The 27,214-nt window shown below is 43.1% G+C and overlaps 1 protein-coding gene across 4 annotated transcripts; it reads right to left on the bottom strand.

The window, feature by feature from the left end:
- Positions 1–458: 458 nt before the first annotated feature.
- Positions 459–27,214, bottom strand: pcnx2 (pecanex 2). Of its 4 annotated transcripts, none has more exons than XM_070915501.1 (40): positions 27,062–27,214; positions 25,441–25,643; positions 24,478–24,595; positions 24,276–24,357; positions 22,082–22,608; positions 21,739–21,933; positions 20,412–20,894; positions 20,133–20,310; positions 19,752–19,902; positions 19,508–19,650; positions 19,123–19,201; positions 18,736–18,871; positions 17,577–17,719; positions 16,903–17,056; positions 16,603–16,635; positions 15,907–16,078; positions 15,617–15,727; positions 15,268–15,359; positions 14,798–14,907; positions 14,194–14,302; positions 13,558–13,650; positions 13,302–13,452; positions 12,557–12,698; positions 12,245–12,422; positions 11,492–11,600; positions 11,275–11,413; positions 10,080–10,138; positions 9,765–9,980; positions 9,419–9,672; positions 8,120–8,353; positions 7,483–7,586; positions 6,837–6,981; positions 6,436–6,666; positions 4,784–4,941; positions 4,445–4,561; positions 2,892–3,070; positions 2,057–2,223; positions 1,891–1,965; positions 1,500–1,676; positions 459–632 (listed from the first exon to the last, which is right to left on the bottom strand). In XM_070915501.1, the coding sequence occupies exons 1-40, from the start codon at positions 27,212–27,214 to the stop codon at positions 459–461; spliced, it is 6,474 nt and encodes a 2,157-aa protein (XP_070771602.1). The 4 variants fall into 4 exon arrangements, with proteins under 4 accessions (XP_070771602.1, XP_070771603.1, XP_070771604.1 ...); XM_070915502.1 differs by having other exon boundaries at positions 11,275–11,404; positions 20,115–20,310; positions 20,412–20,885; ... (1 more) ...; positions 22,055–22,608; positions 24,309–24,357; XM_070915503.1 differs by having other exon boundaries at positions 11,275–11,404; positions 19,126–19,201; positions 20,115–20,310; positions 24,318–24,357.

The following is a 27,214-nucleotide window of genomic DNA, read 5'->3' as shown; positions in this document are numbered from 1 at the left end:
GGAAAGCAGAAACATATACAGTCCTGTTTGTGGAGGGTTTGCTTTGTACTCTTTGAAATGATACAGGATGATTTAAAGTGAATTGTCCAGAAATCAATGTGACAATAAGGCATCATCCCAAGTATGAACCTCCCATCACAACACACACATTACCCTTTACCCTTAACCACAGGTGACATCACCAGCCTCATTTAAAAACGTCTTTATTTCATCAACCGGATCCAAGATCATGTTTTCAGACTTGTTTACATTCAGACAACAGGGAGAGACCACATGCTGAGGACAGGAGAGGAGGCAGGTTGGTGTGCATGGGTGCTCTCTCACACAAGCCTCTGTATGTATGTGTATATGTGTAACTTTTCATACAGTCCTCTCTGTATATGGCCATGTGTATGGGCACTCTCGTGTGTGTGTGTGTCTGTGTGTGTGTGTGTGTGTGTGTGTGTTCTCTCTCGCTCTCAGACAGTCTTTTGATCCGTCGCCTCCGGAGCTGTTGAGGCAGATGCTGAGTCCTCCTGGGTCTTGTCTAATCCCTGGCTGCAGCCTCGGTCACCTGACTGCACACCGTCTTTCACCGTGATGGCGGCGTTGGAATAGGTCGCGTCTATGCTCTCATATGGCTCTGATGTCCACTGAGAAAGAGGAAGAGAGAGGAGGCAGAGGAACAGGCTTAGAAGAGGCACATTTGAGCAATATTCTTTGTTTCATAGCCAGTACTTTTCAGTACTTACATCATTCTGCATCCCAAGTCAAATTAAAAGAACAGGGAGGAGGATCTTTTTTTAGATTGTTCCCTTCCCATCTTATCCTCTCTGTTATATAACAACTTTTACTGCTCAAACTTTCAGATGGTGCTATTAATGAGATACAGGTGCCATGTGACATGTCTGAACTTGACAAGACTTTAAAGTCTGAAGCCCCTCCAGTGCCCCCTAGAGGCTGCAATACTAATTACACCTCACTACTAAAATGTTGGCTGGAACTAGTAACGTACTACATATATAAGTATTCATTTAATAATTTAATATTTGAAATATTAAATGTTGTCCTGAGGGTTTATCCCCACTTGCAATTTGATTAAGAGCCACTGTAATGTTGGGTGACATTTTGGCCTCAGAAAATATGAAGCTATAGCCGGGACATGGTTAGCTTAGCTTAGCATAAAGACTGGAAGCAAGGGGAAACAACTAGCCCGACTCTGTTCATAGGTGGTGCTAGAAGAAAGGCCAGGAAGTCACCAAAATCCGAAAAAGATGTTTCCCATAAAAATGGAACAGAGAAAGTCAAGTTTTCATTTCATGGGGACCTTAAATGTGTTTTTAAATTTAATTAAGACTATTTTTTATCAACACATGTGAACTTGCTCTGTATCTCTTAATGCTGGCCTGAGTGAAGGTCATGTTGTAATGAGAGGACCACACTGTATGAGGAGCCTTCAGACAGCACTGTGTATGAAGAGGCAGGGACTACATGTGTCCACCTGTTGACTTGTTCCCTACCTGCGTGGCCCTGCTGCTGGACCTGTGCGAGGGTCCCATGGCGATGTTGACGCTGGACGAGGACTGCGTATCGGTGGTGTTTCCTCCTTCAGCAGCAGACAACCCGGAGATAACCAGGCCACTGGAGAAACTACGCTTCCCAAAAAGCAGGCTGAGAGTGGATGAAGATGAGGAGACCTGGGGAGAGGCACCACAGAGGAAGAAAATGCATATAGTAGTGTACAGTAAACATCTGCATTCTTTATTTGTTTGCTATAAATCAATTATTAAAGAAATATGACAGAAGAGGTTTTCTTAAATCTTCTCAGTTGTCAGTTTTGAGATCTTCATCTGTCAACCATGTGTTGGCCTACATAAAGTGTGTATGTATAAAAGTGTTGCAGGCTCCTACCTGGCTGGAGCGCTGCTGATGCTGCGCTGCCTGGAGCTGCGAGCTGATCCCACCTGCTCCTGAGAGACGAGGGACCTGAAGAGACAGAAAGATCCTCTTATCGCTTTATTCTCCTGGTAACATTGTATGTGTGTGTGTGTGTGTGTGTGCGCGTGTGTGTGTATACCTGGGAGAATATAGAGGCTATGGATGTGTTAAAGGATAGCTGACTGTTGGACAGACGCTGGACAAGCCCGTGGGTGGAGCCTGAGTCCAGGATGGGCCCTGATTGGCTGGTGACGGGGGGACGCTGACTCTGAGGCTGCACTGACCGACTGCGGTACTCTCTCCTGGCTGCTTTTTAAACAAAATTACATGAAATCAGATTAATGTTTAACTTCAATTAAAGGTACTGAAAGTTTTAAAAGTAATTATGGTTCATTGTCTGTCTTACACAGTATCTACTGCAAACATATTCAATACCAAACTGCCTTAAAAATACCACTACAAGTAGCCAAACAAGAACTGAGACATAACGGATAAGTCACATGTTATTCTATGTTTTTCTTACTGTCAGTGAATATGACATGAACAGAAATGTGTCACAAATACATTGTTTTGTTGTTTTTGGTCTTATCGTGGGATTTGTTGAAAAAGAAAGAATATCAGTATCTTTCAAAATGTATGTAGTCTCACTTTAAAAGGTGAATAAAAATGGAAAACGAAACAAAAAACAAATAAAAACACCCAAAGCTAGAATATCCCTGCTTATATCGTAGTACCTGTTCATGTGCCGGCATTGTGTGTTGTGTGTGTGTGTGTGTGTGTGTGTGTGTGTGTGTGTGTGTATTCGCCCTTGTTCATATCCAAAGCTGGTAGCCCACTCACAATGTGGGATTGCGGTTTGAACAACTAGGTTCTGGTTGAGGTCACAATGAGGGACTAGAGAATAGGAACAGAGATTTTCCCACAAGGATAGTGAGATTGTGTGTGTGTGTGTGTGTGTGTGTGTGTGTGTGTACCTGCGTTGTGGTGTCTGTGGCTGTGTGTCGTTCTGGCTCTATGCTGGTAGAGGCTCAGGCTGTTGGATGTGACGGAGGATGGACGGTTGTGGCTCAGCGAGGACGAACCACCGGCACCGCAGTCCACATCCTCCATGTTCACACCACTGTTACAGCTGGTCAGGTTGTCCTTACGCACCCTGCAGAACACACACACACACACACAGCTCTGATTTATTTATTCATGTCCGCATCAGTGCAAGGGACACAAACTGGCAAAGGACCATCAAAAATTTAGCAAGCCTTGACTATTCCAGTTGGTTAAGCACACACACACACACAAACTTACACTGAGAGAGAGAGATGTTACGCAACTGTGCTAGCATATGTGACACACACTAGTGCAGTCTTCCTCTTAAATTAGTTAAATATGTTCTGGCTGACGAGGCACGGTCAGTCTCTGCGGCTCCTCGGCTACTTAGAAAAATTAAGACAACACCTTTAACTCAAGGCCGATGAAACAGGATTAACAATCTAATCTAATTTGAAAGGAAAACTCCCTAAGAAGCTTAGGAGAGAGTCACACAGTCACAAACACACACACACACACACACACACACACACCCCATTAGCTGACCTGCAGAGGTTAATGCAGAGCCTATACGATAAGCTATGCAGAAGGTAATGTGTAAGAGAGAGGATAGAGGGAGAGATGGGAAGAGAGGGAACTCTGCCACTCTCTTTCCCTCAAGTGTGCACTCCCACTGTCGCTGCACATGTATTTAAAACTACATTAAGTTGGCTCTCCCCAGCACTGGCTTCCATCAACTCAATATCTGTAAAAATCCACAGAGAAGCGCTCACTCAGCAGGCAGCCGGAGCATTACACTCGCTTTTGCACCTCATCCAGAGGGATCAAGACCAAATACAACCAGCTGAATAAGTGAACCTGAGAAGTTACCGTCATCTCATGTGTCGCCACAACTTTTTTCCTCTTAACCCTAATGTTGCCTTTTGTCCTTTCTTTAACAGCTCAACAAACATACACAGCATTGTTTTATCTGCTAAACTAACCACTGTGGATGTGAGGGAGATACTGTGCATTACATTGCGTGCAGGAAGTTATATTTTGTCTTCCCCGCTACATCTTAGCTGCACAAGACGAAGGATATTCAGAGCAATAACTCTCAGCTGAAACTGATTACAGATGGCCTCGGAGGCTTGATGATTGTAAGAAGTTTTTTTAGTGTAAGTTTGTGTTCTAAATAATGCCAAATAAATTAAACTGAGCCTCTTATCCAGAGTGAGGATGAGAGGCAAGGACCCCCAGAGACTGATGGTTGCTCCAGGAACTGAACCCACGACCTTTCAGTTACAGCTTCGTCTTTTAACTCACCAGACTGAACTCAACAAGAGGTGATGAGGGAGTCTTTAGCAAGTAAAGAATGTTAATTGAAGAGCACAGGGAGAGTTTAAGCCTGGGGAGGCAAAGAGGAAAAGACTGTACTCTTGACTGAGGTGGGAAAATAACGTACGTTTTTGAATATGCAGAAATGTATTTATTTTAAACTGACCGTAACCATTTAGAGCAGAGCCAGGAACGAATGGCGTCCAGGCTTAAAGCCCCTCCTCCAATGCTGCGGAGCGTACGGTGTGTTCCTGCGTATGATGTTGTTAGTGGTGACACATACCTAAAAAAAAAATAATAGAAGAAATGTCAGCAAGAGGGGACACCTGCAAATAAACAAAACTGTTATGATAAGAAACTTAAATACCTCAATTAAAACAGTGAGTAAAAGGTTTTTCAAGTGAGCAACAACACAGACAAACTTTAAAATCAGTCCTAAAACTTTGAGATGTTAGTGCCATGCTCTACTCATCTGGTCCTGACAATAGCTGTGAATGACACATACATAGGGTAGCCCAGCGGCTGGTCGCAGGACGAGTTGACCATGTTCCTCAGCGCTTGCTTTGAGTTCTGGATGCTGCCGCGTTCCGGGTTTCGGTTCCGTAGAAACACCAACTCTTGCTGCTGGCCGGCCCATAGACCTCGGACGCACTCCTTATTGATCTGCAGGGAGAGACAGATATGAGAGAGGAGATCACATTATGCATGAGTTCATAGTTAAACAAGAGGGAAGAGGAAAGCCCAGGAGAACATGACGGTAAAATTACTTTTTAAAAGACTTTTAAGCCATTTCTGTTTTATCAGTCTCCATTGGAAAAAGAATTATGGCAATTACCCGGTCTCTGGCACAGCTTATGATAGCATGTACAAAACTCCCAATTCTAATAAAGTTACCTAAGAGACTCAGTTGAAGAGGTAACATATATCCGAGAACCAAGCAGAACCACTTTATCATCTGCTTTTTTATCGTCATCCAGGAGGCCGGATGTTTTAGATTTAACATCATCCTGAATCATCACTGAACTACTGCGACTGTGGCAGAGGATGAGCAGGAAATGAGTACACTTAACAAACTAATTGCAGAGTAACAAAGATTGATCAACAGCCCTATTAAAACCCACACAGATAAAATATGGTCACTTTGTGCAATGGGTTGATAAAAACCTTACTTAAAAGAATATTTTATAGAACAGTAATTTGCTCTCTAGTTGAAATATGAAGCTACAGCAAGCAGGGTTTTACCTTAGTTTAGTAAAACTCATTAATTAACACGTTGCATCTCGTTTGTTTAATCTGTACAAAAAGCGATGAAGTGTAAGAATGACACGTTGTGGTGTGGCGTGATAATTAGCCAGCCTAGCTGCTAACCTAAGTTAGCTGGCTGCAGGCAGTATAGCTTCATATTCAGCGAGAGATATGAGAGTCATATTGATCTTCTCATCTAACTCTTGGCGACAAAGCAAAAGAAGCATATGTGGGACTATTCCTTTAACATCTTCCTCTAGTGTTGAATAGTTTGAACTTTAAGTGCTGAGAGTTAAGCGGAGATTTGAGCTCTTAAAGTAACTTCAGAGTCAAAAGTACTGATCAACGACAAACCCTGTTGTGGGCATTTTCTGCCACAGGTTGATAAAAACTTTACTTAAGGCATCTGCTAATGTTAAGAAATTAAAATTCGCAAGCCTGCACTTTTCAGGAGACGCCCTGCTTCACATTTTCAGGCAGGGTGCAGACCCACCATCTTGTATCCAGACATATTCAGTTGAGTTTCCAGTTCACATCAGAAAGCATCTGAACAGGATCTCAGGTGACCACTTTTCACTTTTCTGTTCAGATTTGACTTAGTACTGATGAAACTGCTAACTTCTAAAACAAAAAGACACATTCGTGCTCAGTCACACAGCTAGAAAAGTGACTGTGGTGGTTGTTTGGTACCACGCCTCGAGGATGAGCTTCAAAACCATGTCCAAGTTGGTACAGGCAGGAGGTTTGTCATGCTATATGCACACTACCAAGCTGACTAAACAAACCTCACAGGCAGTCAGAGACACATCTGCATTCAAATTACACCACACATGCGCTCTCTGGCATTTCTCACATTATTCATTAATTTTCCAACATGTTCCGTCTCTGTGCCAAAGCCAAACCCCCTCTTACCTTGATGACCTTGAAGCTGAGGTGACGTTTGTACAGCATGATGATCTTATACTCGTCCGTGCCGTCATCGATCATGTGTCTCAGCGTGAGCAGCGTGTCGCGGCTGGACAGCACCGCCTTACGCCAAGCGGGGTCACTCTCGTGGCAGATGACCAGGCTGCTGCGGTAGTTTGTGATGGCTTCGTACAAGATAGATGCCTCCTCGGTCTCCTCCAGACAGGTGAAGTGATCCTGAAAGGGCAGCAAAGGCATGATGGAGCACTGGAGAATCAATGTCTAGTCCCAGGATGAGAAATGGCCATTATGAAGATATTATTAAAGTATTAAAGTATTTACTGAAGAGTAGAATTAGTTAGACACACGAAGACAGCACAGCCATTTGAAAGCACAGTTCATGTTACCTGATGCAGTTTGAGGCTCATTCTGACTGCAGGAGCCACCACCTTCTGCAGGAGGTCCAGATCAGCAAAAACCCACTCGTCCTTGGTGGCGATGCGGAAGTCGCCTTTAAACAGGGTATTGAAACCGTACAGAAATGATTCCAGACTTTGTGGAGGTAAAAAAAGAGGGATGAAAAGACAGAGAAGAGACGTTTTTAGAATACAGATCACACAAAGACAAAAAGTCATGAGTGCAGAGACAGAAATCTGGATATGGTTTAAGATTTAGCTGCCGATGCCCCCTTCTGGTGTATCTGTCAAACTGCAGGTCAATGTCTACTGTTACTGATAGTTTCACCACCTTTGCTCCCAGTAAAATTGTACAATTATGTGTAATTTTTGCATTTATATAAATAACATGAAACAGAACATATTTCTGAATGCAGAAAAACCTACAGTTATGTCACTGCCCTCCGCCATGAACTTCTCATTAATCTTTTGTTTTACTGATAGAGGGACAAATTAATATTCGTATGATTGCTTACTAGAATTCATTAGTCAATAGTGAGAATTCAACACATGCAGCTGATCTTCCCACATGACTCATTTCAGAGAGCGATTAGAGAACAATCTATTTATATTGCTCTTTGGCTTGAACAAGGTTTACCTGTTGGACATGTTGTGTGACGCCGTGCCGAGGGATCTCCTCCCAAGGACGGAGAGAGCGTAACACAGAGTCACCAAAGGAGAGTCCTCATCACTGTCCACAGGCTGCACGCAGGTACAAACACAAAGACAGGGCAGACATGAAGAGACAAGGATGGCAAATAAGTACAGATTCCCCCGTGATGCTTTTATGGTGATAAAATGTTGAGTTGTTCTTATGAGAAAAGGGTTACAAGAGTGCACTGTAGTGCAACTTTTGCTTTCCTTTTACTCATTTCACATTACTGACTAAATAAAAATATTTATTCTTTCTTTCGTAACAATAATTTGTTACGAAAGAATGTCAGAAATTCTCAAATGTGGATATTTGCTGGTTTTCTTACCCATCTATGACAGTAAAGTAAGTATTTTAAGTTTGAGACTGTTGGTAAGACAAAACAAGCTATCTGAATATGTCAGAAAGGGATCTGGGAAATTCTGATGGGCATTTTTCACTATTTTCCGACACTTTACAGACTTAACGATGAATCCCTAATGAAAATAATTCTCAGTTGCAGCCATGACCAACAGCAGTAGAAAATCCCTCCGCTGCTCCGGCTCATAATGAGGTTTGATAGAATAATCTTTAAGTGATGTACCGTCTCCATCTTCCCAGCGCAGTACTGGATCCACTCCAGGTAGACGTTGCAGAAGCTGGCGCGCGTCACCCCCTGCAGGCAGTGCACGTAGTCTTCATCGATCTTCACACTAAAGACCTGTGGGTCACGCTCGATGTGGTGCCACTTGGTGTAAGACTGCAGCGCCTCCTGAATGGCGTCGTCCTTGAGCCACGTGGACAGTTTGGGAGAGTGGACCAGGTAGTACATAATACTCTGAGAGGAGAGGGGGAGGAGGGGAGGGAAGAAGAGGGACGGTTTGTGAAGGGGGGACAATCAGATGAAAGCAAAACACAAGGACAACAGAAGACAAAGAAATGTGCACTTGTACATGATATAGCTGCTGACCACATCTGGAGTCGCTATTGGCAGGCGGCCATTTGTAATTCTGATTAATGCATAAGATACTTTATCTGGCAATCAAACTGTTTAAGCTTTTGGCAGCAAATCCTTAAGAGCCTGTTGAGACAAGTGGAATATTCAAAGTTCAGTCCGCCGCTGAGGAGAGGGTGACTCAATATATCAAAAGCTTATTAAAGCTGCGTAGGGTGCCTTTCCATACCAGTGACTCTTCATATCAGTGTAATAAAACATCAGCTGGACTGCTCTGTCATGCTTAAAACCAGAAGAACAATATGTACAGTAATAACAGGTTTCTCTGGACTGTGTGAATTACTTGTTGCTGTTTAGTTCTGGTGAGAAAACATATCTCAGGTTCTTCACTAAATTCCAGAAAAACAAGACCAAATGATCTAAATTCAGCCCACTTTTTCTCGGCTATTTTCACAATACAGTCTGGCCTTGAGTAGCTTTATAAGATTAGTGTATACACTATTCTGCCAACAACAATTGCAGCCATTTAAAATACCCTTATATGCAAACGGTGGAATGACGACATGTACAGTAGAGCATGATGATATGGAAAAATATAAATGCTGTGTAAAAAGTCAGACATCTTCTCATACCAATATGCTGTATATCACAATTTCTGTTTCAGTTGTAAAAATGAGATGTCATTTCATCAGTTAATGCTGGACACACTGGAATAACCATGGCAACAATTAATACAAAATAAGACATTCTTCAGTACTTCAATCTGAGTACGTAACCACTTTGCAGCGTTAATTTCAACAACAAAATTGTGATTCACATTGAAAAAAAAGTCCAAGATTGCCCACTTCCCTGGTAAAGAGGAGTTTTGCATACTGTTTACTGCAGTCATACAATTTCATAATCTGTAAAATGGACCTCCATAAACTGATACACACAAATGAAACGTACCTTCAGATAGTAAGTGATGAGTAGCTTTCGGAGGTCGTACACTTGCAGCATCGTGGCGGCGTTGTTCTCACTGATGCTGTAACCTTCCAGCAGGTACTTGGTGGCCATTACCTCCCAGGCCAGCCAGCGCAGGTTGAAGGCCGCATTGCAGGACAACATGTGGGGCAAGTGACCCGGCTCGCAGCAGCAGCACGCGTCGTCTTCCTCCACGCCCTCAGTGATGGCCTCCACCTCTCGCTGCTGGCAGTATGTACCTGGGATGGAGAGAGATGGAGGTGATCAGTCATTCATTCAGAGAGAAGGATGGAAAGAAGGTATGAAGGAGGTAGAGATGGTCGAACCGTACCTCTGAACTCCAGACCCCTCAGCTGGAACGTGACCAACCCGTTGCCGATCTCGATGAGGTGGACCAGGGCATTGAGGTAATCAGAAGCCAGAATGAAACAGTCTCCGGCGCTGTAGTTGCCCCATCGGCCCAGCATAAGGTCTCCACACAGTGAATGCTGCAGCGAGCGAGTCAGATACTCGTAAAAGATAGAGTTCAAGTTGCTATCATCACACCCTGAGAGAAAAAGGGAGAAAAAAAGATTTAGAAAGGACAGGAAATTTAAAAAAACGATGCAGCCTGTAAGAGACGTAAGTGTAGTGAGAAAGAACTCACCAGTCTCCTTGTCCACTTGGGACACCAGTCTGCTGTTCGAGTTGTCAATACGCTTTGTGCTACAAGAGACGGGAGACAAAGACAGTAAAAACCATATAGACTGTTGAAGAAGTGAAAAGGTACCACATTTATGAAATGGAGACAAAGTGTTTGTCATGTAATTTTGTGTCAAGCAATCAGAAATTTGGTAATGGCACCCTGAAAACTGTTAATTCACGATGCATCTTCTTGTAATCCTCCGTGGACTGTATCACCATTGTAAAGTCTCTCAGAAAGACAGCACTGATCCAGAACTAGTCCTCTTGAACATCTACAACTGTATTTTATTCGATGCATACTACAGCTCACTCTAGTTGTAAGTGAACACCTCCACATCCAGCTGACACACTTGAAACTAAATCTTTTAAGGCTGTTGTCTCAGTTGTAGTCCATGTTGTTATTTGTTTTGTTGTCTTGTTGTCTTGGTGTTCACATTGACAACCTGCACAACTACAGCCTACAACACCAAGATCTGACTCCAGCACAGATGATGCTGTCAGTGACTTTAAAGTCCTGAGTTTCAGTTCTAACACAGACAACAGCGTCTAAATATAATCACAGGCTGCTTCACTGAAGTTTGCACAACAAAGCTCCAGGAGTATTTTTGGAGTGCTCTCAGCGAGCCGAAGTACAAACAGTCTCTCACATCAATAAGTAAGAGGGAACAGAGGGTTACGTTGTGTAAGGGTGAACGAGACACAGAGAGAGGAGGAGGAGGAGGAGGAGGAGGAGGAGGAGGAGGGTGCCTTTCTGCTAATCTGCCTCGCTCAGCTCAAAAGGATGGGATTGATTTCTCCTTCAGCAAATTAAAAAACAGAAAATTATACACTCAAAATGTTGATGTTATTGTTACAATTCATAAATGATATGAAAGAGTCATTAGTCCATTTATTCTGGACTATTTTCAGCAATACACATTATTTACAGCACAGGAAGCTTTATCAGACTTACTAACAACTTACTAACTCACATTGCATTGTTGGTTTTAGTCTTTTCGTGGGATTCGTTGACAAATTATCAACCTTTTCTTCTAACTAGCAGCTTTTCAAGATTTCCTCAATCTGGACTCACATTGCAATAAATCATTTTCACACATCTCCAGACTGTTTAACAAACTCACTCCACACTCGCACACTCACTTCGTCGAGGGCCTTACTTGTAGTTTCGCTCCCAGAACTTGATGGGTCGCGGATAGGAGGAAATGAAGATGGCGCTGCCCAGGAAGGGAGCCAGAGGTGTGTAGAAGACGGTGGTGAGCAGAGTCTGGAGCAGCAGCATGGCTGAGTCTGGACACACACACCAGTCAAGGAAAGAAAAGCAGGTGCTGATGCACTCTCACACACACACGAACACAGGTGTTAGAGAAAGGATACGAGGCACAGCGAACGGCTGAGCGAAGGCATGGAAAGCGCTGCCCCAGGCGATCTGCCAGGGAGCGATGTAAACCAGGATGAAATGGAGCTTCAGCAGCAGCTCACGCATCTGGACGGCAGCAGAAACAACACACAGTCAGTCCCCAAATAACAGACCTCAACACAACAGTGGCTCTATTAAAGGGAAAAGTGATACCTATTACATTCCTCCATCACCATAAATGTTAATAAACCCTCTGTGGTCAACTGCTGGCATATTAAATACATTTATTCCACTATGTATGCTAGTGGCACGTACATTCAACAAACAAAACAAAAGGAAATTCAGTTAAAAAAGTCATATTTCATGTTTTTCTACAGTAACATTTCAGTCCAGATCCTCGAAAAAAAGACTTTGGTGTCAAAAATATTCTGTTGCTTTAATCAGCTCACAACAGCAGGCGGTTTTCAGTACTGATCCATTTTGATCCTCCTCAGTGATTCAGTGTGGCACATCCATAAAGTTGAGGTACTCAGCAGGAACAGAAACATGCTGGATCCTACAATTCCCATAATGCAACTGGATAGCATCTTTTTTATGAGACCCTCCCAGACAGTTGACAGTGAAATAATTAAATAACTTGAAAGGTCAGTCAAGTGACATCTGTCTGCTTGTTTGATGGAGTGTTTGTATCCGAGTATACACAGCATACACAGCACATTAGCTTATACACACATACTGTCTCCAGGTATCATCAAACCCCGTTCTCTCACCTTGTGGAAAACAATAGACATGATGAAGAAGTCCAGCAGGAAGCTCTCGGAGGCGCGCGGACAGTCGAAGTGGAAAAAGACGAGCGTGAAGAGCAGAGTGAGGAACTGGAAGCTGGGGTTGCAGAAGGATGAACGCAGGAGTTTCAGACCAGCAACTGTCGTCAGGAGAACGTCACAGCTGGAGGCGACATGAACAAGAGTTCATACAACAGATTCAACGGGTGGTTCACTACACACACTCACGCATGGAGACGCACACTGGCAGATATCTAGAAATGAGGGGTGATGCTGTGTGTTTGCGGCTCCACTCACTGGATTCCCAGCTTCTTGCGGTGACTGAGGGCAAAGCCGTCATTAGTGAGCGCGCTCAGCACGATGGCGGGGTACACCACGTACTTCTCAAAGCACAGGAGCCCCACGTACAGTCGCTCAAACCACATCAGCACAGCGTCCTCTGTAACATCAGCAAGAACAATGACACCACAAAAGCAGATGAGAATCAGAGCTTTCTAGAGCACAGAGAGACCTGGTTCGAGCGCAGTAGTTCCTGTCCTCTCTTAATTTTTTTATTATTAAATCACTATTCAGTCAGGGAAGTCACACCTACATATCATATGTCATAATCTTCATGACAAGATGGACATTTTAGTCATTTAGTATTCTCCAATAAGACTAGAGTCAAGAGTCCACGGCCGTGCTAGCGGCTCTTTGAGACTCTACTTAGTTGCTATGAGCAAAATGCTACTGTAACATGCTCACACTGACAATGTTAACATGCTGATGTTTAGCAGGTATTAGTTTTACCATGTCCTTTAATGTCTTTAGTTCGGAAGGTATTTGGTAAAAAAACAAAGTATTCAACAATCTAGATTGATTAAACATTTCTAATCCAAATACTACATTTAGAGAACTGTATGGCCCTGGCGTGTGTGTGTGAGTGTGTGTGTGTGTGTGTGTGTGTGTGTGTGTGTGTGTGCGCTCTGATAGTTTTGTAGCTGAGTTTTTATACTTAATTATTAACAGACAACTCTGGGCTATACACAGCAGGCGTGCTGACCTCTGGGTTCAAACTGGTGGTACTCCTTGGTCTTGAGGACCGGATGGGAGATCCACAACCAAGGGTGATGCTTCCTCAGCTGGGGGATCAGGTAGTGGGTTACAAACCCCACCGTCCCCGCCAGAGCGTACAGCACGATGGTCACAAAGGGCTGGAAACAAGTTATAATGAAAGAAGACATGATGAAAATTAAAAAAAGGAAAAAAAAAAACGTCAGCGGCTGCGTATATAAAGGGGAGACAATCAAGAATCTCACCTTGAGAGACAGAAACACAGTACTCGCAGTGATGGCGAAGGTTAGGATGTAGGCGACAGAGCACACGACTACATCCGACAGCAGAATCTCCTTCTGCAGAGCACAAGAGGGAGAGAGAGCTGCAATCTTTAATAATCCACACATTGATTTGTCAGACTCGTTTAGGTGTGTGATTATTTCTGTCTAATCATTCTGAGCCTTCAATTTTCAAAACAGCAGCCTGAGAAGAGTTAAGAGCTTCACAATCCCCATTAATACTGTAAAAGGCGGCAGGAGGCTTGTTTTCTCCGATGCATAATTCTCTGTAATCGCACACAATGATCGACAGCAAACACTGTTTTATTAACTCGCTTGCAACACCGAGTTCAAGACTCTCACAAACTGTATGCATGAATTCCACAACTCAGGCGCTCAGCGTTAATGAGTATTGATTTTCTGATGATGATTATTGTGAGCTGACATGAGCTTCAAATAATCCACAGAGGGGTGAAATGAACTCTGGGAAAGTGTGTTTATGCATTCACAGAGGTCAGTTATCCAACTGATAATAACCTGCACCATTACTCATCACCTTCCACTAACAACATTATTGATGAAAACGTCCATTTATTTCTATATATAATCATCTTTAGTCACCATAGAGTTCTGCAGTTTCTCGGGCAGTGGGTCTTTACTCTCCGTGTCTTCCTCCTCCTCTTCCTCGCTCTCAACCAAAGCGGGCATTATCTTTGACTTGATCAGAGATCTGTAAATGAAAATGTGTAGAATGAGAGGATCTTATTTGTTGTCTAAAATAAACAGACTTCCTGTTACAAAACCTAAAGCAACAAGCAAACTGGAAAAACTTGAATATTTTAATAAACTATATTTCTTCCTTACAACAAAAAGATTTTTAGCTTTTTATGTGTTAATTATTTACATTTTCTTTTCTTCTTTATTCAGCTTTTAACAGCTTACTATTTGAGCCGAAAGGGTGAACATGAAAAATAATGTTTATGAAGATTATTTTGACTTTATGTTCACAATTAACAGTCAGCTTGGATGAAAATTACTCAACAAATACTAGAGTATCATCATCTCAAGTAGAGTATATACAGTAGTAACCATCTGCATTTGTTTCCTCACGTCGATGAATTCAGCTCTCTTTTTTCCATGCATCTCTCAAATCTTTAATTTAAAGATTATTGCAGAATATTAAGTGTGTGCATGCAAACACACACACACACACACTGATACTCACAGGAGTACAGAGGGGTCACTGCTCTGTCGGCTGAGGTGGTAGGAGAAGACCACCAAAAGGCCACAGAATCCAGAGAACAGAGCTGGAGTGTGCTGCTCATCCCACGGCTCCTGCAAACACACACACAGACACACATGAAGCGGTGTGAATCACACCATCATGTACCTTTTTAAGCCAGAGTCGGCTGCTTTTAGATCTTCACAGCATAAAAGCTTCTTCCCCGCAGCTGTAATCTTGTAGTGACTTTTGAAGGATGACTAGCTACACTTTGAATTTTGCTGCAGTTCCATCAGTAAAACTGCCCGGCTGCACACTATTTATAACTGAACTCTCCGTCTTCTTCTAATCCTATAACCAGGAGGATGACCATGAACACAAATTCAGTTCAAAACTCTGAGAAAAAAAGAGAGGAGAGGAGAAAGGGCTATATTCACATCTCCTGTTTTGTTTTATATCCAGTTAATTTGTACCTTGAGAGCTCCAAAGCAAAAACCGTAGAGCAGAGACAGAGCGACCAGACTGCGTAGGATGCTGTAGATTGCAGAGATGAGACTCGTAGCAGCTGAGACACACACATTAGAGAGAGAGGGTGAAAATACATGCAGTAGTATTCAACAAGGACAAACAAAGCCAAGCATGCACTGCAGTCTTAGTTTTATGGTTTTTAAATCACTAGGATTGACCTTTACTTAAAGGCCCTGAAAACAAATGCATCCAGAAACGTTTACAGCAACAACAGAAAATTAACATCCATCTAGGATCTGGATTCATGAACACAAGTGTGACTGAAACCAAAAGGTTTGAAGCAGTTTTGCCAACCTGTCCCTCCAAAAAGGTGCATGTCAATCTGCTCCAGCAGGTAGATGGTGAAGGTGTTGATCTGAGGGAAAAGGCCCACCAGGAAGGTGATTGGGAAGCAGTAGGTAAAACCTGTTTTATGCATTAAACAGAAGACATTTCTTAGTATCATTCAGAGACAAATTATTGTTTTGAAAGGGGAAAAACAAATAACAACAAATAAAATAGGTCCTGTCTGAAGCTCAATTGAAGGCCATATGTGTGTCACTGTGCATTTTGTTATGTGTCTCTCCTGGTACATTCATCCCTACCCACTAGCAGGTCTCGTATGAAGTGCACTGCGTCGTGGCAGACGATGGTGACTCCGTACAGGGTGGAGACGGGCAGGTCCTTCCTCCTCAGCAGCTGCTCCAGCACCCAGATCAGAGCGCAGAAGATGCAGAAGTAGGCCGCTCGGCTGTAGGCCACCAGCTGGTTGTGACCCTGGAGACACACACATGAACACACACGGGTTAGGATGTTAGATAAAACAGCAGAGGTTCACCCTGTTGTTAACTGCTAAACACTGCACGATAATACCAACATCTGATGGAATCACAATTACAAACACGACTATAAAGTTGGCTCATATTAGACTGAATGCCTGCATGCACTTTTACGTGTTTTCACAGCAACAGGAATGTGTTTTATCAGTTCACACAGTAACCTCCAAAGAGGTCATATCCTCTGAAGCCACATTGCTGGTGCGCCAGTCAAACCACAGCAAAATGATTAATATGCATAAGGAAACTGACATCATCTGCCAAAGACTGACAGCATGCATAAATTAAGAGGAACAGCTGTCACAAGTTGGAACTGATCAACAGAGATCTCATCGATGTACACAAATATACGTTTACCAAATACTGGTAATTATGCCACATGACATAATCTTTTCGAGGAGTTTGTTTGACTTAACTCTGTAATATTTCCTCTGAGATTCAGTAACAAAGTGACATTAAACTCACATGTGTGGGCGAAGCTGCATCTGGTTGAACACTCTGGAAAACAAAACACACAGAAGCCAATATTGAACCACCTTCTGTAAATTAACACGAGAACAATTGAAAACTGTTGTCGTTACGACTGAGTTCACGGAGAGGAAGCGCATGGGAGCAAATAGTAACTGACAAGTATGAGGTCAGTTTTCCTTTTCACCTACATTATGTCACACTGAGCTCACACATCCTTCATTCCTCAGTGCAAGTTGGTTTTAGTCATGAAATGGTTTTCCTTAGATTCCATTGATCCTTTGATTTTTTTTTTACCTTCAGTAAGGAATACTGGCAGCTGGCGATAACAAGGCAGAACTGGAAGACCCAGAAGTCTTTGAAGCAGCCGTGGTTGAGAAGCACAAAACCCAGGAAGGAAACCAGAAAGGCCATGAAGACTGCAACTAGATTCTCCAGAACATCCTGGTTTCTATACGACAGCAGCACATAGAAAGGCATATACAGGTTACAAATGCATGATTAAACTGATGATTAAATTGAAAGGACATGATATGTTGGATCAAACTGAAAAAAACGACACAAAAAGTGGCCAAATTGACCAATAATTAATAGATATTTTAGATATTGATGAAGGCTTTTTGAGCCGAGCAGTGTTTTAGATTTAAAGAAACAAGACAACAAACATCCAGCGACTGGCAATCTTGTGGGTGAAATCAGCTTGTTTATCCGAATTTGGAGGAAAATGTAGAAAATCATGTAAACCACTAACAACACAAACATGGCAAAATGTAAAACAATGCAGTATCTAAATCTGAAAAATATATCAATGTCTCTAAAACGTTTGTGTTAAATGTAAATAATATAGTGTGAGCTGTGTGTGAATTTCCCAGCTGAATAATGTGTAAGATGTTCGATTTCTAGACTTAGGACTTCCATATGTGTGGGCACAACAGTGGAAAGAGTTTGCAGGCAGGTTTTGTGTGTATTACCTGTCCAAAAGGGCAAGCAGGGTGAGTCGGTCATATAAAATGTTGATCCACTTCCCAGGAAACAGTTTGAGTTTGTAATAAATCTTCCTGGTCGGTTTCTCCTGAGTGGAAGTCTCTGACGACTCATCCAAAGAGTCCTCTTCCTGACACAAACACAAATCATTTATATCTGCATGAATTCAACTGCAATAAACCAGGAAACAAAAATAATCTCACGTTTTATATCCACACGATTTCCCATGTAGTATAATTCAAAATCATCAGATCATTGTTAAGTCCACACACACACACAAAGTGGTGCATTAAGGATTCATGAGATTATCATTTATGTCACCCTCTGGGGACTTGTTGTTTAGCATTTTAATTCCTTGTTTGAAACCTGTAATTTTAAATGTATTTGTGAATTCAACTATTTGTTTAAACTGTGATCTATATTTGATCTATTTATTGTTTGATAATTGGCAGTGGTTTACAATGGTTGTCTATGAATCCTTTTTTAATTTAACCTATTTATTTGATGGATTAATTCATTCATTAAGTCTTCTATTAATCCCTGATTTGTTTTAGTTAAAGGTACCATGTGGAGTTTTTTGGGGGGGTTTGTTTACATTCACTGTTTTTCACCAAACACATCACGTGTATCCTTGAGGTCTAACAAACACGTTTAAATAATGTCCGTCCTCATAAAACACTTGCAAAACCGATTTTTGGGAGAATTTGAGACCTACGTTGTTTACATCCCGTTCACTCCCTGTTGTTGGCACATTGCTACATTTCTTGGCACGTTACCACCACCAACTGTCGATCAGTGAAACAGCATGACACCATCAGGACATCTGGTTATCATGTCACCCGTGTGCATGTGGGTCCTTGTGTGCAAAACGGTGACCCACTCTAAAAAACATTGATCCATAGGACTATTATAGACAATTAGTTGCCCACAGGGTATTATAGACAAATAGAAACCCACAGGGTACCTTTAAATAACAGTTTTACAACCATTTGGAAACCCCCGACTCCATACTTCCAAGCACATGCATATCTTAAGCAAACATAAGCAAATGTACATTTTTATTTTCCTGTCTTTAGTCTTAGCAAATCATGTTTAGTAAATCATGGTATGCGGAGCAAGAAAGAAAAGGTGAAAGCAGACGGACACCTGGAAGATCTCAGGGTGCGTCCTTCGCGGCCGAAGCCTGTGTGCAGGGATGATGCGTCGCTGGAAAGGGCAGTCAGCGTGACCGCCCGCCAGGCCGTCCTGACACTCTGAGTTTGAAGAAGTTGACAGCAGGTCACTGAAGACACACACACACACAGAGGAAACAGGCTGATGTTAATATGTGGATCATACAGGCAGTGATGATAGTTTAGGAGGAGATGGAAAAAGGCAATAAGTTAAGATGAATCACATGGTAGCAGCGGAGGAGAACATGCAGGTAGATGAAGCAGGGAAAGGAGGAACAGGGGATGAAAAAATGGTAGAAAAAGATAACACGTAAAGGAAGAGATGATGAAAGAGAGTGAAATAAAGATTTGACAGCAGTACCACATGTTGCCAGTGATGAGCTCTGCTCCTAGCGGCAGGTTGAGCGCTCTCTCCGCGTACAGCTTACGAGGCCTGTCTCCTGGTGAGACGAACACACACATAAAACTTGTGAGACAAGTAATGTCCAGTAACTGACAACCAGACTGAACTGTAAGAGAACAGCTGAACATCTTGGAGCCATTCCTGAGCCTCCCACACATACTGTATGTTTGTTCAAAAGATCACAATACTACCGGACCGGCCCAGCACAAATAGATTCCTCAAACTGATCAAGGACCCTGCCTCTGACTACATGTGACTTATCTCATTTCCAGGAACCAACGGCAAATATTATGAAAATACTACAAACATGTTTCACTAATTCTATTCAAGGGTAGCTGCTTACTGTGTACAGTGTGGAAGGTGTAGGCCTCTTCTTTGTTGGTAGCCTCTGGTCTGCAGATGACCTGCAGCATGGAGCTCTCGGACTGAGACGTTTGCGAGGGCAAAGAATCATAGTCTGGATCCTTCTCTCTGTCTGTCTGTGGACTGCAGACAGGAAACACAATCATCTGGGGATCCTGGATGCTAGGTGCTCGAATATATGTGGATATTTTTATTGAAGCATGTGGGTGTAGAGGCATGTGTACCTGTCAGGGGAGACTATTGGGATTTGTGTGGGTGGTATAGCCTGTAGTGTGTTGGTAGGCAGACTGGTGGGTGGTTTGGGTCTCTGTGGTTTGTTGTCCGTGTTGGTCTCTGTTATCGTCTCATCTGGTCTGGAAGTCACACTCTGACTCTCTGCAAACAGATCAAATGGAAATGTTTTTTGGTTAATTTTTGTTTTTATAAAATTAAATGTAATTAATTCTTAAAGCCCCAATTCATATTTCTTTGCTCTCATGCAACCACACATGGAGCTTTAACCTTACATAGCTGATGGGACCATGCACCACATATGTATACCCTGCATAGAACATGTAGATAAAGGAGGAGGGGGTAAAGGAACCAACCCTGTCGCTGAGATTCACCTTCCTCTGCAGCTCCCACCTCCTCTTTGCGTTCTAACCTCTCGTCCTCCTGCGTGCTGGCACCTCCCCCTCTGGTACTGAGGGACCCCAATAAGGAAACAAACTCCAAGAAGTTGGATTCGTTGGGAATCTGGCCCTCCTTTGCTTCCAGATCTGATTTGGAACTGGTCATGGTGGTCTGATAAAGAGACAAATGTTTGTATGTATGCATGGGCAGATGGATGGAGATGACGAGAATAAAGATACAGAAATAGAAAGAGAGCTAAACTGCCAACATACTGTGTTATTTGAGCGGTCTGAAAGCAGCACGGCATCTTTCCCACTGTCCATGCTCAGCCCGCGGATGTGAGTCCTTCCCCCGGGCCCGTAGCGGCCCAAAGCTGGCGGCAGACGCAGGAAACCTTGTGAATCCACATTAGGATCCAGAGGATCCGTGTCATCAGGGTGGGAGTTGACATCAATACCTGATGAGCTGTTGTCATTTGTCAGCTGTGGGCTCGGTGTGCTGTCATTAGTCATCTGCAGACCAAGATGTTCCTGGTCTGGATCTGGACACTCTAGTGTGGTGAACTCAGAACTGGTTGTTTCTCTGCACAGGTGAAACTCTTCACTTTGGCTTGTTGTCTGTTGCTGTTTCGGGGTGGGGTCGTCCTCTGAGCCAGTCGCTTCTTCTCCCTCCTCCACCTCCTGCTTCTCCTCCTCAGGGGAGTCGAAGGTGATGACCGGGATCTTGATGTGACACTCTCCTGCATCCTTCTGAGCCTTATAGGACAGACAAAGACATTGTCACACATAGACAAGAGCAGCAGTCACGGAGAAATGCGCTAAACTTCAGGACAGGTGTGCTAATTTCTCCTGCATGGCTACTGTTGGTTCACATATTAGACTCATACACTGCTGATTTCAAATACTGTATGTGGACTTCCACATACACTTGGAGACTGGCAGCCTCATCATGTGCCTGAAGACGTCAGGACCATGCAGCCTACCAGAGTGGCATTCGTCATATCCATGGCAACAAATGAGGACTAAATTCCCCCCTCATTGTACATTTAGAGAGCAGAAATAAAGTAAAAGCTTTGTTAACAATTAACAAATGCTGTCAGATAATCTAACATTATGCATCAGCCATTTTACTTATCTCAGAACTTGTAGTAATTAAAGTAAACCTAGCGTGAAGCTGCAGAGATTTCAGGATTTAGCAATGTAGTCATTGCAAAGCATTTTCAGAAAACAAATGCACATGACAGCTAAACTCATAATAGTAAATACAGATCATATTTCAAGCCTATTAAACCCAACTGACCTGCTGGAGGGTCAGTCATTACAAACTCATGGTGTGCTGCCTGACATTGTTCTAACACACAGAAATGTATAATATATAAATTGTAGTGGAGATACCAAAGTTTCCAAAAATACCAAATATGTCTGGGCAAATTGTGTGGAAATGTGTATAAAATTAGAGAAAAGACATTTGACATTTGATGAGATGATTCAGGCGTAAAAACACAGTCTTGATACAGATATCAGATAACACATATACTGCCAGACTGATTTGATGATGTAAACAGATTTAAAGCCACTTAAAGGGGAAATCAACATCAACCTGTGCATTCTCCAGAAGACTCTGCTTGACGCTCTCCTCCAGCTGAGCAGCAGTCTGAGGGTCACAGCTCATGGTGATGATGATCTTGACCGTGTCGCTGTCGTCCAGGTGAGCCAACACGGGGCCCGGGCCAGAGTTATCAACCAGAACCACTTCAATCTCATCAGAACAGTATGTCTCCTCCACTGGCTCAGCCTGGGAGACAACACAAAGGGACAGACAGAGGGAAGACTCCTGCCTATGATGTTCAAAATAGTTTTGTTGCTTTCTATTAAGATACCCTTCAAATTCAAACCTCCCAAACATAACAAATTACTCCTGTTTCTATATGTGTATGGCTTACCTGTGCAGGAGGTTCTGGGATGTCAATGAAATCATGCTGGTGGTCCTGAGGAGTCTCCAGTGAGTTATTGTTGGCATCTGGGGGCTCTTTTTGCCCTTCACTCTCCTCCTCGCTCTCATCTTCACTTCCCTTGGACGGAGGCAGACCTTCATCAGCTGTTTCCCTGTCTGCAGCCTCTTTATCCTCACAGTCTTTCTCCTCTTCTATTCTGTCCTGCTCTGAGTCCTTCTCTGCTGTTCTGTCCTGCTCCGATGGCTCTCTGTCAGTCCCCGTCAAAGAGCTCTGAACGTCCATTCCTTCTTTCACAGCTCCGGTTTCAATTATTTCCGCATCCATTTTCCCTGTCCCACTTGCAGATCCAGGACGCGTCTCTTCTCTTTCAGCTCGGGATGGGGTTCTCTGCTGGGCCTGCAGCAGGGGGGCGGCCTGGTCGGGATTGGGGCTGGAGAGGTCATCTGGAGAAGGCTCTGGGCTTGGGTGCAGGCCTCCCTCCACTGGCCTCTCCTCTGCAGCACCCTCACCCTGCCCTGAAATGAAATGAAATTCAAATTGTTTATTTATAGTGTAATAATAATAAAACTGCTCTAATTCTAAAATTCCTGCCAGGAAAGTACCTTTTATTTGGCTGCAGGGACAACACACAAAATTAACACTATTGTCTACAGAAGTATTTGCAGTGGCAGATAAATCTTTCCATTGCAATAAAAAGAACTGCAGAATGAGGACCAATCCTACTGCTATTAAAAACACAAACCAACATGTTTTTTGCAATTGTGCAATCATCTGTTGCAACATACCACGGCACAGAAGCTGACTTTGCTCTGACTAAACACCAGTGCATTAGGCCATACATTTACTGGAAGCAGTCATCTTGTTGGCTGGCTGCTGGTTCTGTGCTTGTCTGAGCTTATTTACAACAGTGATGTGTTGCAGAAAAGGAAGTTGTCAGCCTACATTGTCTAAGGAGCCATCGAGTGCATTAGGGAAGAGGAACAGAGTGGGCTTCCAGCACAGACTGATTCGGTCATTACACTAAACAGAACACTTGTTTCCCCAAATTACATGCAAGGCTCATCACTTAGTCATGTTGCCAGTGTCATGTACCATTCATATGTGCCATTGTGCAAGGCTGAATATTTCTGCTGGTTATAAGGAATGCCAGCAGCCAGACTAACTCAATGTCAAAGGAAGATTCTACTTTTACAGGACATCAGTAATCCAATGTTTGAAATACAAATGGGGGGAGGAACTTGTTTCCCTATTTCTCCACTATTTCAAAATAAAAATACACAAAATGTGACCAGATGTTTCTCCAATAGTCAAGCCACTTTAAGCCATAGTAAATTCAACCCCTTCGGTCTGGCATTTCTGTTTTTATTTCTGAGGTCATTACCTCTGATCTAGAGTCAGATCCTTTACTAATCAACCTCAGCTCTTTTGAATCAGTGGTGAACAGCTCAGAAATCATTCTTTCTTATTCCCTCATCTCAGAAGAAGACATTAACACTCATATTGCAAGAAAACTACTGTACCGAGCTAAAAATGTGGCAGACAATTAATACCCTACATTTAGAGAGGATTTGGTATGCTTCAAAAAACAACCTCTCTCAATCTGACAACCCCTAATTAAGTATCTAGAAGCTTGAAATTAGACGACTACACTTTACACCTTCTTTCACAGTATCATACAAATGTGAGTGAAAGATATACAGGGAAAGAGAGATTATCTGGGCTGTTAAATGTACGGATAGGAAATTTCATAAGTAATACAATTAGGTCAATTAACTATTACAAAATGTAAAATGCACTCTTGTTTGCAATTATGAGTAACAGCACCTACAGATGGGTGACAAATTAAAGGAAAAACCAACATAAAGTGTCTTGGGCCACCATGAGCAGCCAGAACAGCTAAAAAAAATTAATTTACCCACAATCATGGCAAATTAGTCCTGTAAGATAGTCAAGAACTGCATTATCTTAAGCTTTGTGCAACATGTGAATTTAGACGTCTATCTGAAGTCTGACTATTAGTTAGATCTAAGCTATAGTCAAGGCCTATCTTTGTCAAACTGGGCCCTGGTAACTTTGAAGGCCCATCATATTCATACTCACATCAGCGCCACCTCATGCCCTGTATAGCAGCATCTGCATTTGTTATGTTTCTGCACGCATTTATTTTCCCTTTAATAGTTACCCATCTGTATCTCAGTCAAACCCAGAGAAAGACCAGCATCACCTTCCACAGTCTTCACCAACTCATCTGACTTCGAACAGTCCTGCATGGAAGAGAATCCAGAAACACGTGATTAAAATTGGGACATAATGTAGGTCAACACAGTGTTTTTCTGCACTGCACGTTTATACTGGCAGGTGTCCATCTTTTAATTGTCACTCACCACCCCGATCAGTCCCGGGTCTGTTTCAGTCTGCTTCACTGTCACCTGGATCACCGGACTGGGGCGCTTTCGAGCCAACATCGTCATGGCAACACTGTCGGGGACTGTACTGCTCTTCCTGTTAGACAAAGACAAGAGACGGGAGAGAAATTAAATGACGAAGAGAAAGAGACAGAGAGATGGGGAGTCTGTGGAAATCCATGCATCAATATGACACATTCAGAAGAAATCACCTGACCCTCATTCCCAGCCTCTCATGTTTTGAATACTAAAATAGTGCTAAAAATACTTGTGTCTGGACTGGCTGTTTCATCTCCCCACAAGAACTTCAAAGATTATAAGAAAGAAATACAGTCGCACGGGGAACAGGAAGTGATGGATTTTTCTTTTATTAGTCTCCGTGCAGATCAAGTGTGTCAGAGCGGAGTGGCCAACTGAAGATCGCTGACCTCCCCTCATTAGCTCGCTCATTCACCAAAGCTGTACTGAGTCTTTGAAATGAAGTGGAAAGAGTCCGTATCCCACTCTGAGACACTTGATCACGAAACCAATCTGAGCTCAAAGAGAGAGAGGACTGGGAAACATACAGATACAGAGAAAGAAAGAAAGAAAGAAAGAAAGAAAGAAAGGAGAGAAAATTGTTAAAAAAAAGATGTCAAGCATGGTAGGACACCTAGTTATACTTAGTATACGTGGCTTTATTCTGAATGGATGTCTCAGGCCTAAATGTACAATTTTGTGTTAATAATTAAATTGTATCATTAGGGATTAAGCCATCTGGCCTAGATTTTGTAATGACTAACCTAACAGGGGAGCTTGAAGCACAACGAGCAATTTGAATATATATATACTGTATACCTCCATGAATGGCCTCCAATACATCCATGAAGTGAGCTACTTCAGATTGACCCATCTGACTGTAGTTTCAGGATTATAAGTGTGTCTGTGGGGGGGGGGGTTTACCTGATGCTGGCGGGCAGGCAGGAGTCCGAGCCATTACTTTTCTTCTCCGGAGCCTTGCTGAGGTCAGAGAGGCTGCTGCGGACCACCGCCTCGCCCTCGTTGAACATCAGGTGCAGCCGATAGTTGGCCAGCTTGATGAGGATGAAGAAGGCGGTGATGGAGGTGCAGTAGATGCTCAAAGCCATGGTGGTAGGGGGCAGGGCCTGTGGAGGGGAGAGGAGAAGAGCTTCGTCATATTCATTCATCTCCTGACTCAACCAGAACAGTGCTTCATTTAATGCTTCACACCGTAGCAGCCGGAAAAAGGGCCAACTATCTCTTCTCATCTTATTGCAAGTAGGTGAAATTCTGCAAGATTTAAAGCTCATTCGGTCACACAGCCACACTGTCCCCCAAGTGTATTACAGGCTCAGTGAACCACAATATCTAATTTGATTAACTGGTGGATGAATGAAGTTTATTGATCCCCAGGGGAGGAACGGCCCATAGCAAGGAACAGGAAGACAGATTAAAGACAAAGCATCTGCATCATGCTGATACATGAGTCATGGACACTTATTAATTAATGTCTCCAAGTACACGTTTGTGCTTATATTTGATTGTTCCTCAACTTCCTGCCATCGTGTACCTCGGGCTGTATGTTGTGTGTGCGACCTTTAGACAAAATGCTAATAAACTTGAAATTCGAAACATCTCTCCCAGAAGGCTGGTGTTGTTTTTGCAGGGGAAGCAGTTGGTGTTTTCAAACAGACTGTGAAAACTGTCGGCAACAACATTTTAATGCAGCTTTAGTGGCAAAGCTCAGAAACGCCTGAGCTGTCACTCTCTCATCAGGATCTGTTACTTTGCCTTACTAACTCTCCTTCATGGACAGCCACCTGAACACACAGTAGACTCACAATTAGCCCTGGTTGTTATGAGATGTGGGGGGGGCAACAATAAGAGAAAAGCTGTCATGCATGCATGTCAGCTGTCTGTGCTTGTAGGGTGTGTGTCCATGATCATATCACAACGTGTCAGCGCTGTGCATGGCTGTTCTTGCCATCGTAACACCTATTAATTTCAAGAAGTAAGAGAATTCAATGTGTTATCATTCATACTTCATCGCTAAGGTCAAGGTGTTCCTCTATTCATGCCACCATCCTGCTGTGTGACTATGCCCGTAACAGAGGTCCTTCCTCCACATCTACTGTGTCTACACATTTACCTACAAGGTAAACAGCTGCAAATAATCCCACATGGAAGTGCCCCAGTCAGGCTATTATCACTGAGCAATGCAGCCTGTGTTGCACCTATTTCAAAGGCCATGACATGAATGAGTGAACCCACAGTTTCACGCTTCCTGGCTCTCCCACTGCCACATCCAGGAGCAGCCATGCGTTCCGTCACTACATGCGAGGAAAAATACTGCGACAGTGCTGCTTTCTCTAGCCCAGTATCTCCCTCTGTAGCACCCAGACAATGAAGGATGTGATGTTGTTGCAGAGCCACTGCACGTTTATCCAAGAAAGGATGAAAAGGGCGCATGACCAACAAAAAAAAAACGTTACCTAAGGTTACCGTGAGCACCTCACACCCCCTTCGCGGCCTTGGACGTCATGTTCCCTAATAAAAGACTCACCAGATGGAGAGACAGGGGCAACATCAGGAGAAATATCCACAGATAGAGGTGGCAGGAGTTGTTGAATTTGTTCTGGTCCGGGTCGTGGTACCAGCCCCCGGTCAGAGATGCCCAGACTCCCTGACGCAGGGTCTGCACAACCTGGGAGCCCAT

Source organism: Enoplosus armatus, chromosome 12 (genome assembly GCF_043641665.1).
Source record: "Enoplosus armatus isolate fEnoArm2 chromosome 12, fEnoArm2.hap1, whole genome shotgun sequence".
Lineage (NCBI taxonomy): Eukaryota > Metazoa > Chordata > Actinopteri > Centrarchiformes > Enoplosidae > Enoplosus > Enoplosus armatus.
This window is presented reverse-complemented; position numbering and strand designations above follow the sequence as displayed.